Source organism: Arachis ipaensis, chromosome B09, assembly GCF_000816755.2.
Source record: "Arachis ipaensis cultivar K30076 chromosome B09, Araip1.1, whole genome shotgun sequence".
In the NCBI taxonomy this organism is placed as follows: Eukaryota; Viridiplantae; Streptophyta; class Magnoliopsida; order Fabales; family Fabaceae; genus Arachis; species Arachis ipaensis.
Genome location: NC_029793.2, coordinates 35301611 through 35321460, shown reverse-complemented (window position 1 = coordinate 35321460; position 19850 = coordinate 35301611). Strand labels below are relative to the sequence as shown.

Below are 19850 nucleotides of genomic sequence, written 5' to 3'. Positions count from 1 at the left end.
CTAACATAGCTTTCAAAGGAACGAAAGAAAAGAAAAATGGAATTTGGCTTAATATATATAAATATATCATGACACATGTCCCATTTCTTTAGTAACAATGACACCTAAGGAAGCCTTCCTTCATGACCGAACTGAAGTTGAAAGAAAAGAAAGCAAGAGTGACAGAGGCTGAGGGGGAGAACCATGGAACCTCTGAACTTCTGGCTTCGATTATTTACGATTTGTAACTTTAATAAAAAATCTAATCCAGTAAAAGTGTTCATATCCTCTTTCTCTACACGTTGGTGTTACTTTTGTCTGGTAGAAGTTGATGGTAATGTAACTCCTCTTTTTCTTGAGTTCGGCCAATTGGAGTTCTAGGAGACACAGACAACTTTTGACGTTTTCTTCTTCAGCAACTCGGTCAGAAAACTTTTCTAGAATTTCCGTTGTTTTGATTTTGTACGAAGATAGGGTATCAGTAAATTTATAATAATTAGATGTGAATTTGATAAGTGAATGTTGATTTGATTGATTATTCTTAGAGTTTGATTAAGTTTATGTTAAATTATTATTGATTATTATTGTTTGCTTGAGAGTTATGTATTTTGGGGTTTTGTTTTTAAACGAAATTAAAGAATGAATTTTGAAGTTGATTTGAGACTTTTGTTTTGATAAAAAGAATTTTAATGAAAGAAATGGATTTGGTTTGTTTTTAAAGAGAGAGATTATGATAGTTGAAAAAACACCTGGGCAGTACGCAAGGGTTGTGGCCTAGTCCCACTTGCTCCGGGTATGAGATAGGGAAGAAGAATCATGAAAAAGAGTTTAAATATGGAATTTCGAATGAATGTCTGTTTGAGATCCTGGGCAGTAGCAAGAATTATGGTTTGTCCCACTTGCTCCAAGTCAGTGATTGTGATGCCTGGGTAGTAGCGGAAGTAGTGGATTATTCCACTTGCTCTAGGTTGAGCTTTTAAGCACTCACCTGGGTAGTAGCGGTAGTAGTGGTTCTTCCACTCACTCTGGGTTAAGCGGGTAGTAGTAAGGGGGTTGTAGCTCAAACCCACTTACTCCGTAATGAGTGTTTCTATCCATGGTTAGCTACCAGGATATGTTAGGTTGGCAATATAACTGACAAATGATACCATCAGCCATAGGAAAGGTATGTATCATATGCGTTGTTTGTCTTGCTTGTTTGCGCAAATTTGTTTGTAATTATGTTGTCTGTGATTGTATGTGTGTGCTTCTTGATTTGTGATTTTATCTGTAACTCTGGTCTGTTAAAGTTGGTTGTATTATGAGGTTTTCTGCCATTGGCCCCCTGTTGAGGATTGCAAGTATGCTGTTATGGAATTCTTGTGTAACAAATAATAAAATGAAGGGTTAAGTATTTTTTTTTCGTCCCTAAGGTTTGAGGCTAAAATCAAAATCGTCCCCAACTTTTTTTTGTTATTAAAATCATCCTCAATGTTATAAAACGTTATAAAATCATCCTTTTGTTAATAAATAATATTTTTTGGACAATTTTACCCTTAAACAAAAATTAAAAAAAAACTCCCCTTAATACGAAACCCTCCCCACACTCTCTCACTTCCTTCAGAAGAAGCTCTTCCCTTCCTCCTTTGCTTCCTTCCCATCCTCACTCACATGGATCTCCTTTACCATTCACCATTCCTCTTTCTCCTCCACCCGTCTCCAAGGCATTCCGTTATCGCTAACGGAATCAACCTGCGACCCCCGATAGAATGGCCAATCTTGTTACGTTTCGCTCATTTCGTCTCTTACCCTGTTGCATGACAAAGATAGAGGAGTGAGAGAGGTAGAACGAAGGAGAGATATGAGAAGAAAGGGTGTTGTCTGTGGAAGAGATATTGCAATTTTGAGTTCTTGTTCCCATTTTCTTCCGTTGTTCTCTTTCTCTCTTCTTCTTTCTTTTTTTTTTAATTTATGTTGTTGATAATTTTGGATCTGAAATTATGATTGATGATTGCTGAATTTTTTAATTTGAAATTTTTGTTGATTTATTTTGTGATTGTTGTTGTTGGTGTTGCTGGATGTTGGTGGTTATGGTGTAGCGATGGTGATGGTGATGATAATGCAGAGGGTAATGTAGAGGGTAGTGGTGAAGGTAGAGAGAGTTTTTAATTTTTGTTTAAAGGTAAAATTATCCAAAAAATATTATTTATTGACAAAAGGATGATTTTATAACGTTTTGTAACGTTGAGGATGATTTTAATAACAAAAAAAGGTCGGGGACGATTTTGATTTTGGCCTCCAACTTTAGGGACGAAAAAAATACTTAACCCTAAAATGAATATATAACTATACACTCCGACCTTACTAAGAACTCCACAGTTCTTGCCTCATATTTCCACCTCTTTTAGCTACAGGTGCGAAGGCTTAGTGCAAAGCTACAGGAGCATAGAAGATTATGTTCACGAGTTGAGTTGTTAGATTTTATTTGAGGGGTAGGACCTGCATTTGAGAATCTTTGAATAAGTCTATGTATATATCTTTTTGTGATTAAGAGGTTTAAAGTAAAGACTTTTCGTTTTCATGATTAAAATTTCGGTTCGTATCCGTAAAGGTTCAATATTAAGTAAAAATAGTATAAAATAAAAATGTTTAGAGGTAAGTAACGCCTAAGCTTTTAGTACGATCATGAGGTGCTAAAAGTTAGGATGTTACAATATCTAATAGAGAAGAAATGTTGATTTGTGGAGGAAAAGGAAGAAGGGAGGGGAAGAAAAGGGATAAAAGAAGAAGGGGACGGGGCCGGCTTTGGCAATGGTGGCTTAGAGTGGTAATGGAAGAAGAAGAACAGAAATGCCAAAGAGAGGAGGAGGAAGAAAAGTGAGAAGAGGAAGAAGAGGATATTATGATAAATGTGCATTTATTTTACGGTAAACGTTATTGAGGAGCTAATTACAAAATTATATTTTGTACATAGACCTAATTATAAATTTTTAAATTGTATAGACCAATTTGCAATTTCAGTGAAAGTATATAGACAACTGTGTAATTTAACCAATAATCTAATATTTTATGAGTTCAATTTTTCATATAAAAACAAGGGCAAAAAACCCTAATAAGCCAAGGCAAGAATCAAGTTACGTAAATAAGCCAAAGCAAAAATCGTTTCAGCAATCAGCCAAACACTATCTTAATGTAATTCGAATCAGAGTGGTTCGAACTACAATCCTTAATAAATCGAACCAGAGTGGTTCGAATTAGAGTGAGAAAAACGTTGAATGTAATTCTAACCAAGGTGGTTCGAACTCAAATTCTACGTAATTCGAACTGGGGTAGTTCGAATTATACTTTCAAAATCAAACCATGTAATTTGAACCAACCTGGTTTGAATTACCCTTGAAGTGGCTCCTTAGTAATTCGAACCCACCTGGTTCGAATTACTCATGATTCGGCTATATAAGGAGTTCGAATCAGCCTCATTCGAACCATTCTTCCTTTCTCTACCCCACCAAATCCCAGAGAAAACGACCCAGATTCTCTCCGACGAAGACCTGAACGGAATACTCTGCTGATGGGGGACGATCCGGCACGGTTATATCGCTTGGACGGAGTTGCTCATATAGCCAGGGTCATCAACGGCGAGGTTAGTACAGAAATAACTTCGTGCTAGCGGTATATGTGACTTAGTGGTTTTGCATTTGGTTTTAGTGGTTTATGTTGGTTTTTTTTATGTTGGTGGTTTATGTTAGTTGTTTTATGTTACTGGTTTGTGTTAGTTATTTTATTTTAGTGGTTTGTGTTAGTTGTTTTATGTTAGCTGTTTTTTGTTAATGGTTTTAGGTAAGCTGTTTTACGTTAGTGGTTCTAGTTAAGCTGTTTTATGTTAGTGGTTTAGTTGTGTAGTCTATGGTAGTTGTTTTGCATGTGGTTCTCATTCATGGATATTTATGCGGTTTGGTTTAGTATGATGTTTTGTTGATGATTTATCGTGTTGGTTATGTTTGTCATTGGTTACGAAGCTGGTTCTAACAATGCGGTGCTTGTCATGCGCAGCCTCAGTGATGCATCAGGAGCATACGCGCGGCAGCAGGGCATGCGACTCGATGACAGATACGTTCCGTACTTGCAGATGGCCGGACTATACCATCTTGCAAGGCTGAACGACAGATGGTTCCGGTTAGACGAGGCCCTTGTCAGTGCATTCGTGGAGCGATGGCGTCCGGAGACGCACACGTTTCATATGCCGTTCGGAGAGTGCACGGTCACACTTCAGGACGTGGCATACCATTTGGGTTTGCCAGTGGACGGGCGTTACGTGAGTGGCTGCCTATCAGAGTTCCACATATACATCCAGGGTGGCCGTCCAGCCTGGGTGTGGTTCCAGGAGTTGCTTGGAGTGACTCCTCCTCCCAGCCAGGTTCAGAAGTACGCAGTGAACTGTAGCTGGTTCCAGGAGACATTTGGTGAGTGACCCGAGGGAGCCGATGATGAGACTGTTCGGAGATATGCCCGTGCGTACATATTGATGTTGTTGGGTATGCATCTGTTTGCGGACAAGTCGGGCAACCGCGTTCACATCAGATGGCTTCCCTACGTAGCTAGGCTGGAGGAGATGGGTACCTACAGCTGGGGTTCTGCAGCACTGGCATGGTTGTACCGGTGCATGTGCCGAGTGGCGAACAGACATGTGGTCAAGTTAGCGGGCCCAATTCAGCTACTTCAGTCTTGGATCTTCTGGTGCTTTCCTCTGTTTAGGCCTGCAGGTTATGAGACATTCAGCTGGCCATTGGCCTCGAGGTACTCTACTCAGCCTTCTCTATTTCAATTTAATTTGCATAACTCCATGTTCATTAATAATGTATTACAAACCCTAAACACACATTTAAGTAGCCATAAGACACATGTATGATGCAGGTGGTCAGGTTACAACCCTTCCAGTAGCGAGAAGGGTCCTAGAGTGCAGATGTGGAGGCTGAGGATAGACCGGTTACAGGACAGGGAGGTGAGTATGCTACTTAAACAGTTTCTTTATTTAACCACACTTTATGAGTTGGGTCCATGAGTTGTCCTGACAATGGAGAGTTCTCCGTGCAGTTTATCTGGATGCCGTACAGCATCCTCGACGTACTTCAGGTTGTGCATCCAGAGGCTTTGGAGCCTCGGCATATGGCGTTGTGGCGGTTTGTGACGTCGCTGATCTACTTTTCCGTCATAGAGTGGCATCAGATAGATAGGGTGCTTCCGCAGTTCGGAGGGGTGCAGCCTCGTCCGAATCCTGCCCTGAACATCGACTTTCTGATGTCAAAGGATGGCAGAGGTGGTGATCGATGGTTCCCGTACCATTTGCAGAAGTGGCATCTCTATTGGGACGACCGTGCGGAGACCGTGCTGAGGTTTGATGTTGTTGCCGACCCTGGACCATCACATGAGTTCCTCGAGTGGTGGAGTCAGCATAGAAAGAGGTTCTTGTCTCCGGACATGCACTTGGGGGATCCGAGAGCAGTTTCTATTCCAGTTGAGGCCTCACAGCGGGGTGCTGGGCGAGTTCCTGACATGGATCGACCTGAGGACGTGCCGGACAGGCGGCGGGTTGAGAGGAGAGCTCGTGTCGGGACACGACGGAGCCAGCGTGACTGGAGGTGGCTTGAGCATGCTATGGACAATGATGACGATGCAGGTCCCGCTGGAGGCGGATGACGAGGCCAGGGAGGGAGACGGAGAGGGCGTGTTGCGGCGGACCACCCTGGTCGTGACCCTAACGACGATGACGACGATCAGCATGGGCCCGTGGGCGGGGATGGTGCAGGGGCTGTAGCAGTTGCTGGTGTTAGCACCCACGATGGCGGACATGGAGGTGAGTGGTATGGGTCAGGTATGGGTGACAGGGCTGACCCTGGGGACGCTGGACTCGGGTCGGGGCTTCTTGGAGATTACTTCGTTGGTGTACCCGCCCATGACCAGCCTCAGCAGGAGGGTACCCCATGGGTTATTCTGGGATCACAGTGGTCAGACTTCCTTGCCTCAGATACGCTAGATGCGGACTTCGGGGGTCAGCAGTTTCTAGAGGAGATTACCGCCATCATGCAGGAGGACGTGCAGTCCCGGAGACGTGGTCAGACCTCCGGCACGCAGGCACCTTTAGATGTTGATCTGAACGAGCCTCCTACGGCATCTGTTGGTGACCATTTTGGTTTGGGAGGTACACCACCATCTGCCTACACTGCTGCATCAGAGTCTGTTGCCGGGCCGTCTGCGGTACCCATCCATGTTACGCCACCTTTTTGGCCAATTCGGATCTGCGTCATCCATATTCGTCCGCATCCTAGTGGATCTCGGACGACCCTCTCTCGCACGCCTCTTGTCAGGGTCTGGAATCACCGTAGGCCCGTCGTAAGGTGGCCAGAAGCCCTCCGGGATCGGAGGTGTGAATCCCATCCGATACACACTGAATACCAAACTAATCTGATACACACTGTGAACATAAGAGTTTATCATACTACTAATTAATTAAATAATTGTTTTTAGGGTAAAAAACTATAATAAGCCAATGCCAGGCCGAAATTACGTAAATGAGCCAAAACAAAAATCGTTTCAGTAATGAGCCAAACCATATATTAATATAATTCGAACCACAATGGTTCGAACTGCATTCATTAATAATTCAAACCAAAGCAGTTCGAATTAAAGAGAGAGAAGCTGGTTCAAGTAAATCGAACAAGGTTGGTTCGATTTAGCAATGCTAGTAATTCGAACCAGGCTGGTTCGAATTATAGAGAGAGAAGCTGCATCAAGTAATTCGAACCAAGCTGGTTCGAATTACACAATCCCTAATTCGAACCAGGCTGGTTCGATTTAGTAGTAGACAGAGCAGTATATATATGGTTGTAAACATGAGTTGCTCTCATTAGAGGGTGTAAGATGGCTAGTGAGGAGAGTTTTGTTGTTTTGGTTCACCACAGAGGATCCATTAAGAGGAAAACTCGTTCCGGTGTGAAGTTCACAGATAAGGATCCTCTCTGTATTGTCGTGAATCCAACGACGAGCTATGATGACCTTGTTAGATATGTGCTGATGAAACTTAGTCTGGAAAGTGCGAAGCGGGTTAAGAAGTTTTTCTATCGCATTCCAATCACGGTCCTACAGGATACCGTGAAGTATGATTGTTTCACGATTGGTAGTGATGAGGACCTGCAAGTCATGTTTCTTTGTCGGAGGCAGTTTCCAGAGGTGAGGACACCAGAATTGTTGGCAAAGCTAGTTGATGTGGTATCCAGCTCAGGAGGTTCGAACCGGAATACCACCACTGTAGTCACAGCAGCCGGTTCCAGTTCCAGGTCTGCCGTTGCTTCTTCCTCCGTCCCTGTGTACAAGCCAGCGGTCCAACTTGTCGCCTCCCTGTCTTTTGCTATTGATCTGAATGACGGCTTAGGCGACGAGGTAGGATCATTTGATATTCTGCCGAACACTTTACAGGGCATTCCACCGGTTGGCGTCGGAGACGGATTGTTGGGTGATGCAGAGGAGGACGACGTCGAGCCGGATATGATTGAGGATGACAGCGGCGCCGAGGTTGGAGCGACTGAGCCTGCATTGGCGGTCAGTGGTTCTAGTTCTAGCACACAGCAGTATCCACCATATTTTTCCTCTTTGGACCTGGATGCCATGAGGCAGGAGGGGGTTTCTGGGCACTCTGTTGGATTCGGAGCTAGAGATGCGGAAGGGACTGCTGGTCTGACAGAGTTCCAGGTTGGTCAGCAATTTCAGGGTAAAGATGAGGCCCTGTTAAGTGTGAAGACTTTCAGCATCCAGCGAGGGGTACAGTACAAGGTAGTGGAGTCTGATTATCGCCGGTATGTGGGCAAGTGTTCTGAGTTTGGGAATGGGTGCACATGGTTGATTTGACTGAGTCTCCGGCGGCGCAAGGGCATTTGGGAGGTCAAACGGTACAATGGACCTCATACTTGGCTGCCCACATCCATCTCGAGTGACCACAGGAGTTTGGATTATCATGTGATTTCGGCGTTCATTATGCCAATGGTTATGGCTGATGCATCCGTCAGCATCAAGGTGCTCCTGAATGCCACGGCAGCACACTTTGGGTTTAGGCCGACTTATAGGAGGGTCTGGATGGCGAAGCAGAAGGCTATTGCCCTCATCTACGGTGACTGGGATGAGTCATACAATGAGCTGCCTAGGTGGGTGTTAGGAGTCCAGCTGACGATGCCTGGTACTGTTGCAGTCCTAAGGACGAGCCCTGTTCAAGTTGGAGGACAGGTAGACGAGTCTCAAGCATATTTTCACAAACTTTTCTGGACTTTTCCACCGTGCATCGAGGCATTTCGTCATTGCAAGCCCCTAGTCAGCATTGACGGCACACATCTGTATGGCAAGTACGGGGGAACGTTGCTCATCGCGATTGCACAGGACGGGAACTCCAACATTCTACCTGTTGCATTCGCACTAGTAAAGGGTGAGAATGCAGAGTCCTGGACATTCTTTCTCTCCCACCTTCGACAGCACGTGACACCACAGCCGGGTCTGCTGGTTATATCGGACAGGCATAACGGCATCAAGGCTGCGCTTGAGGCTCCTAACGGAGGTTGGTTACCTCTATCTGCCTACCGTGTATTCTGCATTCAACACGTAGCGGCTAATTTTGCCCTTACCTTCAAGGGCAAGGACGCATGGAGGCTTCTAGTGAATGCGGCGTATGCAAAGACCGAGGTTGAGTTTGATTACTGGTTTGATATTCTGCGGTCTGAGGACCCGGCGATGTGTGAGTGGGCAAACTGGATTGATTATTCCTTGTGGACTCAGCATCGTGATGAGGGGCGGAGATTCGGTCACATGACGACGAATATCTCCGAGTGTGTGAACTCAATCCTCAAGGGTGTCAGAAATCTCCCTGTATCCTCCCTGGTGAAGGCAACGTATGGAAGGCTTGCGGAACTCTTTGTTCGCAAGGGAAGAGAGGCTGAGGCCCAGATGGGAACCAGACAACAATTCAGTCAGCACTTGGTGAAGTGTATTGAGGCCAACTTGAAGACGGCCAGGTGCTTCACGGTGACTTTGTATGACCGGAATAACTCCGAGTTCACCGTAGCAGAGACCACTCCGACTGGTTCTTTCTCGTTGGGTAGCTACAGAGTATCGCTTGTCTCTCGGACATGTGACTGCGGGTACTTCCAGGCGCTTCATTTCCCGTGTCAGCACGCACTTGCATGCTGTGCCTACTCACGGGTTAGCTGGACCTCTTATGTTCACAGCGTGTATCAGATTAGTTCAGTATTCAGTGTGTATCAGATGGGATTCACACCTCCGATCCCGGAGGGCTTCTGGCCACCTTACGACGGGCCCACGTTGATTCTGGACCCTGACAAGAGGCGTGCGAGAGAGGGTCGTCCGAGATCCACTAGGATACGGACGAATATGGACGAGGCAGATCCGAACCGGCCAAAGAGGTGTGGCCTCTGTCGCCAACCCGGACACACACGTCGGAGTTGCCCACAGCTTGGAGGATCGTCTCACACAGGGGGCCATTAGTAGCCATGTTGTTAGTGTTAGTACTTATTATATTTAACTTTTCCTGTTAGATGTTATGTTTGAGCAGTTATGTAATTTGTTGATCTTTCTACATTGTACTGTGCATGCTGCGTTAACTAATGAATATGTTATGTTTCACTTTGAGTATTGCTACAAGTCCCATAAATGCAAAATTTAATAACTAAATATAAACATTAAACTGTTATATGATTCAATGATTATAAATAGTCACTGATAAATCCGGTAAACACCAGTTTTCAAAGTACAACACGATGAACAAACAACAAAGGAAAACAGCTCTAAAATAACAACAAAAGTACACATGGCTATCATACATGAATGAACCCTAAGGAACAAAATACATGAAACGTGAATCATCTAAACAGATGCGAACCCGTACCATAACGACGGGGTACCCGTGCCCTCTGACCTCTGCGGATAAACGGCTCCTCATCCTCGATCTCATCCGCATCTTCATGCGTGGCAGGCTGTGCAGGTGGCGTAACATGGATGGGTGCCGCAGATGGCCCGGCAACAGACTCTGATGCAGCAGTGTAGGCGGATGGTGGTGTACCTCCCAAACCAAAATGGTCACCAACAGATGCCGTAGGAGGCTCGTTCAGATCAACATCTAAAGGTGCCTGCGTGCCGGAGGTCTGACCACGTCTCCGGGACTGCACATCCTCCTGCATGATGGCGGTAATCTCCTCTAGAAACTGCTGACCCATGAAGTCTGCATCTAGCGTATCTGAGGCAAGGAAGTCTGACCACTGTGATCCCAGAATAACCCATGGGGTACCCTCCTGCTGAGGCTGGTCATGGGCGGGTACACCAACAAAGTAATTTCCAAGAGTCCCCGACCCGAGTCCAGCGTCCCCAGGGTCAGCCCCGTCACCCATACCTGACCCATACCACTCACCTCCATGTCCGCTATCGTGGGTACTAACACCAGCAACTGCTACAGCCCCTGCACCATCCCCGCCCACGGGCCCATGCTGATCGTCGTCATCGTCGTCAGGGTCACGACCAGGGTGGTCCGCCGCAACACGCCCTCTCTGTCTCCCTCCCTGGCCTCGTCGTCTGCCTCCAGCGGGACCTGCATCGTCATCATTGTCCATAGCATGCTCAAGCCACCTCCAGTCACGCTAGCTCCGTCGTGTCCCGACACGAGCTCTCCTCTCAACCCGCCGCCTGTCCGGCACGTCCTCAGGTCGATCCATGTCAGGAACTTAGAAGATCCAAGACTGAAGTAGCTGAAGTGGGCCCGCTAACTTGACCACATGTCTGTTCGCCACTCGGCACATGCATCGGTACAACCATGCCAGTACTGCAGAACCCCAGTTGTAGGTACCCATCTCCTCCAGCCTTGCAACGTAGGTAAGCCATCTGATGTGAATGCGGTTGCCCGACTTGTCCGCAAACAGCTGCGTACCCAACAACATCATGATGTACGCACGGGCATATCTCCGAACAGTCTCATCATCGGCTCCCTCAGGGCACTCACCAAATGTCTCCTGGAACCAGCTATAGTTCACTACGTACTTCTGAACCTGGCTGGGAGGAGGAGTCACTCCAAGCAACTCCTGGAACCACACCCAGGCTGGACGGCCACCCTGGATGTATATTTGGAACTCTGATAGGCAGCCACTCACGTAACGCCCGTCCACTGGCAAACCTAACTGGTGTGCCACGTTCTGAAGTGTGATCGTGCACTCTCCGAACGGCATATGAAACGTGTGCGTCTCCGAACACCATCGCTCCACGAATGCACTGACAAGGGCCTCGTCTAACCATAACCATCTGTCGTTCAGCCTTGCAAGATGGTATAGTCCGGCCATCTACAAGTACGGAACGTATCTGTCATCGAGTCGCATGCCCTGCTGCTGCGCGCATGCTCCTGATGCATCACTGAGGCTGCACATGACAAGCACCGTATTGTTAGAACCAGCTTCGTAACCAATGACAAACATAACCAACACGATAAATCATCAACAAAACATCATACTAAATCAAACCGCATAAATATCCATGAATGAGAACCACATGCAAAACAACTACCATAGACCACACAACTAAACCACTAACATAAAACAGTTTAACTAGAACCACTAACGTAAAACAGCTTACCTAAAACCATTAACAAAAAACAGCTAACATAAAATAACTAACACAAACCACTAAAATAAAACAACTAACACAAACCAGTAACATAAAACAACTAACATAAACCACCAACATAAAAAAAACCAACATAAACCACTAAAACCAAATGCAAAACCACTAAGTCACATATACCGCTAGCACGAAGTTATTTCTGTAATAACCTCGTCGTTGATGACCCCGGCTATATGAGCAACTCCGTCCAAGCGATATAACCGTGCCGGATCGTTCCCCATCAGCAGAGTATTCCATTCAGGTCTTCGTCGGAGAGAATCTGGGTCGTTTTTTCTGGGATTTGGTGGGGTAGGGAAAAGAAAGAATAGTTCGAATGAGGCTAATTCGAACTCCTTATATAGCTGAATCACGAGTAATTCGAACCAGGTGGGTTCGAATTACTAAGGAGCCACTTCAAGGGTAATTCAAATCAGGTTGGTTCGAATTACATGGTTTGATTTCGAAAGTATAATTCGAACTACCCTAGTTCGAATTACGTGGAATTTGAGTTTGAACCACCTTGGTTAGAATTACATTCAACGTTTTTCTCACTCTAATTCGAACCACTCTGGTTCGATTTATTAAGGATTGTAGTTCGAACCACTCTGGTTCGAATTACATTAAGATAGTGTTTGGCTGATTGCTGAAACGATTTTCGCTTTGGCTTATTTACGTAACTTGATTCTTGCCTTAGCTGAAACCCTATAATTAGTGTTGGATTTAATTTGGGTTTCAATTACTATATTATTTCAATTTTTATTTGAAATTACTAAACTGACCCTAATCCTAATTTTCTAAAAATGAAATCCTAACCCTAGCCCCCTCACCACACGCAGCCGCCCCCTACCCCCCTTTCATCCACTTCAACATAAAATTTCAGAAACAGAAAATTTGAGAGAGAGCTCGAGAAAGGTGATCGGGAAGAGAGGTAGCTGCGCCACACTGCCACCTTGGAGTCCGCCGTCAGGTCCGAGTCGTAGAAAGAGAGAGGCGTGGAGTCAACGTCGCATAGAGAGGAACTCGCCGCTGCCGTCGCGCGCCGTCGTGTGCTGTCGCTGCTGTCTGAGCAGTCATCATCACCTTAGGTGGAGTCCACCGCTGTCGCCAGTTGAGGCCGCTGCTGTGGAACAGAGGTGAGAGAGAGGCGTCGAGAGGGAAAACACGATGAAGAAGGAGGCATTGTTTCCACCGTCGTCAAGCCGCAACTCCGTCGCTGTCATCAGTTGGGGTCGCCGTCATTGTCGATGATGGAGCCGTCGCCGATGCCTGTGTCGCCGTCGTCCTTACCAGCAGCGAGAGAGAAGTAAGATGAATCCCCTCTATTTCTGCTGCTCTGGTCCGCTGAGAAAGGGAAGACGCCGCCATTGCGCTTCACGGTCGCCGGTGATGCTGCTTGCGTCACCGAAACTGCTCAGAGGTTTCCGTTACTCATTTTGATTCTGTCCTGTTTCGGGAATGTTGCTGCTGCCACTGGTTCTGAATTTTATTACATGGATTCTGGTCTGCTCTTCTCTTTGATTCTGATCTATTGGCACGTTCTGTTTTGTCACTTTTAATTGCCATATTCTTGTTTTAATTCAATTCTGGTCTTTGATTTGTTTTGAATCTTTTAGAGTTATGTTTGCTTTTGATTCTTATCCAATTCGAATCCTTGTCTTGTTGCAACCATTGTCACTGCCATAAGAGATTGACAATGCTGCTGTTTCGGTTGCGTGCTTTCTGCTGCCATAAAATTAAAAGAGGGGAAGAACGCAGGATGGTGAGTGTCTTCTTAGCCATTGCCGTTCTGGTTCCGATTCATTCATTTTCAAAACCGTAACCCCTTCCACTCTTGTTCTGTTTTAAATTTTGTTCTCTGCTATATTCCTGTTTTACTCATGGTAATATGTATCTCTAATTTAATTCAGCCCCTTTGCTTCACCTGTTTGTCTACTGCAATCATCTGGAATATTGGCGTTGGTGCTATTACGGATCTGTTAGAGTTACCGTCGATGAGTCCGATGCTACTTCTTTATTTCTGGAGTGATCTTTTCCTTGATTACAGTCTATTTACACATTTTATTGTTACTGTTATGCTTGTTCTGAGTCGATTATGGTATACACCTTGATTTAAAATCTCCAGGGTAGTAATTGCTTTTAATTCCTATCCAATTTGGATCCTCTGTTTTGCTGCAACTATGGTTACCGCTGTGAGAGCTAACACAGCTGCTGTCCTGATTGTGTTAAAACGCAAGGCTGCTGCTATGGTTGAACTAGTTGAGTAGTTAGTAGTGGTCTAGCCAACTGTCTCGCCATAATTTCGCCTCCAGTTTCTTTTAATTGCGACATCGAGGTAGGGGTTTATTTTAATAAAAAAATGTTTTGGGACTTTAAATACCTGATAAGTTTAGTAGATTAATGCAAATGGATAAGTGTCTGTGATATAAATTATTTTCTATTGAGATTGATATGTTGTATTTGCTATTGAGTTGGTTGATTCCTGAATTCTGGTTAAATTGATTGAATGCACTGATTTTGGAATTTTTATAGAAATTGATAATAAATGGTTTTGAATAATAGATTTAGAATTGTTAAATTGAAAGGTTGGTTTTGGTTGTGTTGAGGATTGAAAAGAAAGGACCCGTGATGGGTGGCAAACTCCGGCTTTTAGGGGAGGTGCTGCTAAAATTTTTCTAAAGCATTTGGAGTTGATTATTCCGGAATTTTTGGTAAAATTGATTGAATGCACTGATTTTGGAATTTGGATAAAAATTTATAATAAATGGTTTTGAATAATGGATTTGGAATTGTTAAATTGAAAGGCTGGTTTTGGTTGTGTTGAGGATTGAAAAGAAACGACACGTGATGGGTGGCAGACTCAAGTTTTTAGGGGAGGTGCTTCCGAAATTTTTCTAATAATTTGGAGTTGATTTGGTTAAGATTTTAAAATCGGATGTTTTGAGGGATTTCAAAGAAAATCGGATTTCTATGATTTGATTAATTTATGATTTTAACTTATTCGATTTTTCATAATACCAAAAAGAGATTTTTGTTAACTAGTCAAAGACTTTAAAACAGTAATATAAATATAAATTCAAGGGTTTGGGAATAGGAGTGTGAGTTTGAAGGTTATGCTTGAGACTAAGAGTGATTGTGATGATGAATAGTAATTAAATATGATGATGAAGGATGATGATAGGCGAGTTTAATAATATTGAGATTGAGAACGAGATGGAATATGAGATTGAGAATGAGATTGAATACGAGATTGAGAGTGAGATTGATTATAATTATGAAATGATAGTGAATATGATTCTGATTGTAATGCGCCTACCTAGGTAGTAGCAACGGCTGTGTTTGTTAGTGAATTATGGTTGGTTGTGTATAATGTGTTGAGCCGGATGGCTGTGATACATATTGATTTATGGTGGAGTATGTATAAGCATATGATTGAATGAGATAGAGGTGCCGGGTAAGAGGTGGTGGAAATGACCACTCGCTCCGGGCATATGATTAAAAAGCGTAGAGATGTTGAGAATGTTCGGAAAATAAATTAATAAATTAATGATTATGAAGAAATTAAAATAATAATGAAAATGAACGTGAATTTGATTGTGATATGCCTCCGGGTAAGACGCAGTGGTGTCATCCACCTGCTCCGGGTAAGATGCAGTGGTGTTATCCACTTGCTCCGGGTATGAATTGTGAATGAACTGATGTATGAAAATGAATTGTAATGATAATGAAAATGGGTTTCTGAATGTGACTCCGGGTAAGATGCAGTGGTGTTATCAACTTACTCCGGAATAGTTCGAGGCTTCGGATAATAAGCAAGGGCTGTGTTCTGTCGCCGCTTGCTCCGGGTCAAGAACTGTAACATCGCCTGGGTAAGAGGCAGTGGTGAGGTTGTCCCCTGCTCTGGGTACGCGGGTAAGATGTAAGGGTTGCGGCGTTGTCCCACTTACTCCGTGTTTGGTGTTTCATCCATGATTAGCTATCAGGACTTGTCGGGTTGACTTTATAACCGACAAATGAGACTCATCAGCCATAGGGCAGGCATGCATCATTTACATTTGTGTGTATTATTTGGGTGTGAATATTATTTGTGGGTTTGCCTAATTGAATAATTGAATCTACCTGCTAATTGACCTAATTGTTCTATCTGTACTCTCTAATTGTGTATGCCTTGTTTTGTCTTGTCTGTGTTTGACAACTGAGAAGTCCTTCATGCTAGCGGTGGTGACGCTAAGGGTTGTACTTGATAATGAGATGTTTGCTGAAAATTTGAATTTAATGCTGAATTACTAAGTGATATGCGATAGAATGTGGTAATGGAAGAGATAGGCTGAACGGAGTGTTGGATAAAAGATTGAGAATACATGTTGTAGCTATACCCGATTTCAGATTTGAATGGAGTAGGTTATCAGGTAGGAAGCCCTTTTGATACGCTTGTGGTTCTTTTCAATTATAAATTATTCACCGTACTATTTTGTAATCTGAAGAAGTTTCTTTGTTGCTTTTCACATTAATACTTTCCATAAGGCATTTTTCAAAAGGTTATTTCAAGGATGAACTACTTTTAAAATGAAACTAATTCTATTTGCAAGTATTTCTTTGCTTTGATGGTATTCTCGTCCCTACTGAGAACGTGTGGTTTGTTCTCACCCAATATCTTCCACCCTTTCAGTGACACAGGTTCGAAGACTCAGCTTGAAGCTCTGGGCGATTATTGACTTTACTTATGAGTTAAGTTACTTTCATAGAGTTCCCTCGCTTGTTTCTTAAAAATTCTTATTTTATACAGAGGGATAGGTGTTGTATCTGAGATTTGTTTTGATTTACTTGTATAAGACTTATTATTATTATTATTATTATTATTATTATTATTATTATTATTATTATTATTATTATTATTATTATTATTATTATTACTTGGTGATGTGCTTTCTTTTTTCTTTTTTTTTTTAAAGCCAAAACGACGTCGTTTGGCTAGTGAAGTTGCAAACCACTAAACCGCCAAAAAATCGGACGGTTCTTCTTGTTCGCCGGTTCGACTGGTTTTTCTACCGGTTTTTTGCCAGGCAGTTTTCTACGTTACCCGGACTGGCTAGGTAACCGGTTCCCAGTTTTTCCGATTAAACCGGCCGGTCTGGTCCGGTTTTTAGAACCATAGAGATTTTGTTTATTTGCCTTGAATCGGATTAGTAAGAACCCTAGGCTTGGACTTGCGTGATTCGAGATTAAGATTTTCTAGCGGATTCATGTGGCTTTACATAGTCTCTATTTAGAATTATTGCCCTACTGAGAATCCTATAAGGGATGATGTTTTCACCCGTTTCAGAAATTATTACATTTCAAATGCAAGTCCCGGTGTTTCTCAGTGAGCGAAAAGTCTATCTGGAAGGACAGCGAAAAAGACTTTTATTCTGTTTTATTTTTACACTCTCTCCTTCTTTTGGAAACTCTTATATTATGCTCTTGTTTTAAAAACTTGCCTTTTGAGGCTTATGATGTATTTTGGAGAGATAGGTTATGTCTTTCTAACTGTTTTACTATTGTAACTCTAGCCGGTCTAATCTTCGCGGGCCGAGACCAGATATATATATATATATGTGTCTCTTTACTATTATTCTTCCATTGAGCTTTTGATTATCTACGTTTCCGACGCACTTATGTTTACTATCGAGTGTGAACGATTGGCGAATTGTCTTTCATTCGAGTTTTAAATCTTTTCACAGGCTTCTAGTATAATATTTCTTTCTATATATATAAGTATTTATATCTCAGCTTGTGTCGTAACACCTACCAAACCATACTTAAATTATGACTTAAGCATAAGGTAATGAATGGTAAGGTGTTACAGCTAGCACCAATTACAAACCTAAACTATGCCCTAAATTATATTCTTAATTAGAATAATAATAACCCTAACCATACATACTAAAATAGTATCAATAAAAGATACTTTAAAATTTAAATTTAAATTAAATAAAAGTAACAACACTAAGTTAAAAGTCGAGGGACTCAACAATATGCCACGTGGCGTTTAGCCTATTGATATCCTCCGAACATGCACCCGAACGCACCATAATCTCCAAAGCGCTCAACTATTATAAGAAGAAAGCTCAAAAAGGGTTTAGAAGGGTAGAAAATAACCAAAAATGTGTGAAATGAGGCAATGCCAATGAGTTATATATACAAGCGCGTAATAGCATCTATCTGATTTATAATATAAATGAGTTAAATAAAGTCGTATCACGTTTACTCTATAAATGAGATAAATTATATTACACTCGTGATATGTGTTTAGTTAAACATATCTTATCCAATTTATACTATAAATAAGATACATGTTTAATTAACTCATTTGCACATAAACGAAGTAATAGGATCTAAATTAGTAAATATTCTTTAAAATACATATATTAGCAAATAATATATTTAAATTATTTATATAAAAAAATTTACACGATTTTGAATAGTAGTAGCCATGATTTAGAGCCCGTTTGGGAACGCACAAAAGTTACTTTTTTTGACTTTTGAATTATGAAAAGTTACGATAAGCGTGTTTGGCACTATTTTTAAGAAGAGCTTTTAACTTCCCGAAAAGTTAATTTATTACTTTTGGAAGAAGTAAAAATAGATGACTTTCTCCTTTTTCATAAGTCATTTTATCACTTCCGTGAAAAAAAATTGATTTCAAAACAAAAAAATTTACTTTCGTTCTTGATTCTGTGGAAAAATGTTTCCTGTTTCTGCTGGAAATATTGGCCCTCCACCATCTTCTAGAAGCACTGGCCTTCCACCATCATCCTCACGCAATATTTCATCTACTGGAAGTGTTGGCCTTTCACCACCATTAATGATTCATCTGCTGGAAGTATTGACCCTTCACCACCATCTTCTGTTCCATCTGAACCAGCATATATTCCTTTCAGGTATTTTTTTTTTATCATTTTATCATTCTATTTTTATTATTAAATTTGTATTGAATATTTTATATGCTATGAAATCTCAGTTTTAATTTTATTTTTTTATATGTGATTTTAATTTTATTTTTTTTATATGTGATTTTATTTTTATACAACTTACTATTATTTTTATAATTAGTTTTATAATTATCTTTTTTTTATGTTCTTCCCCAACAAATTCATGAAAGTGGCAAGTCCGGAAGAAAATTTAAAGCTAATTGGAATGAATTATTGGTGCTTGTATGGCTTTACACAATTTTATTCGACGGAATGACACAAGCGATGAACAATTTGAAGAATTTTATGAAAATTTTGATCTTATGAGTGAAGGTGAAGGTGAAGTAGAAGAACCAGTTTCTAATGATATTACGTGGAAAGAACTGAATGCTGAAAGTGCTAGAAAAATGGAACTAATTAGAGAACAAATAAAGAATCAATTGCCTGATCGATTGTAATTTTAGTGATTTGATTATGTAAAATTAACCTTCAATAATGGGAAGTATTTGTTATTATCGTTATTTTAATATCCATTTTCTTATGTTAAAAAAATTGTATTTTTTGAGTTATTTATCCAAACGCTACAACTTTAAAATAAGTACTTCTATAGTTAAAAATCCAAACACAAAATAACTTATTTATAAGCTACTATTAATAAAAGTCCTTATACTTTAAGCTCCTTTTCTAAAAGAATTTATTTAAATTATTTACCCAAACTGGGTTAGTATGTGTTGCATAAGACGTTTTTGAAATTGAGTAAATTGAGATTAATTCATTAGTTCAAGAATTGTTAATTTTACAATTCGTTTAATAACTAGTTTTTCTTAATTAGAATTGAAATTCAAATAATTGAGAAATAAAGAGGATTAGGATTTTATTTGAATATTTTAAAATTTTGTATTGAAATTTTATAAATTACAAGAAATTACTGAAACCTTTAAAGTTCTTAATTAGAGTAAATACTTGAATTCATTTGGCAAGATAATAAGTAAAATTTTACATGTTCTTAGAGTAATTTCATTCAATATTATTAAATTTTTATTTACTAAATTATTCTTAATTTTTTTAAAAATTCCTAAATTACTCTTATTTTTTTATTGGATCTAACTCTCATTCTAAATTAAAAAGCACACACGTGTCTCCTCTAAATATACATACACACAACGAAAGAAAAATTAAAAGAAGGAAGATAAAAAACGAAAACAGAAAAAATCGAAAGAAAGAAAGAAAGAAAGGAGGAAAGGATGACAA

The 19850-nt window shown here is 41.4% G+C and overlaps 1 protein-coding gene across 2 annotated transcripts; it reads left to right on the top strand.

The window, feature by feature from the left end:
• LOC107619196 lies at nt 12511–13763 on the top strand. Of its 2 annotated transcripts, none has more exons than XM_016321437.2 (3): nt 12511–13152; nt 13266–13411; nt 13560–13763. In XM_016321437.2, the coding sequence occupies exons 1-3, from the start codon at nt 13143–13145 to the stop codon at nt 13758–13760; spliced, it is 357 nt and encodes a 118-aa protein (XP_016176923.1). In that variant the 5' UTR covers nt 12511–13142; the 3' UTR covers nt 13761–13763. The 2 variants fall into 2 exon arrangements, 1 of the variants encoding a protein (XP_016176923.1); XR_002353870.1 differs by having other exon boundaries at nt 12512–13152; nt 13266–13627; nt 13697–13717.

What these genes read in the sequence shown, in the direction of transcription:
- LOC107619196 (XM_016321437.2), top strand. An exon ending in GAGGGGAAGAACGCAGGATG is followed by an intron (nt 13,412 to 13,559) that starts GTGAGTGTCTTC and finishes AATTTAATTCAG; the next exon opens with CCCCTTTGCTTCACCTGTTT.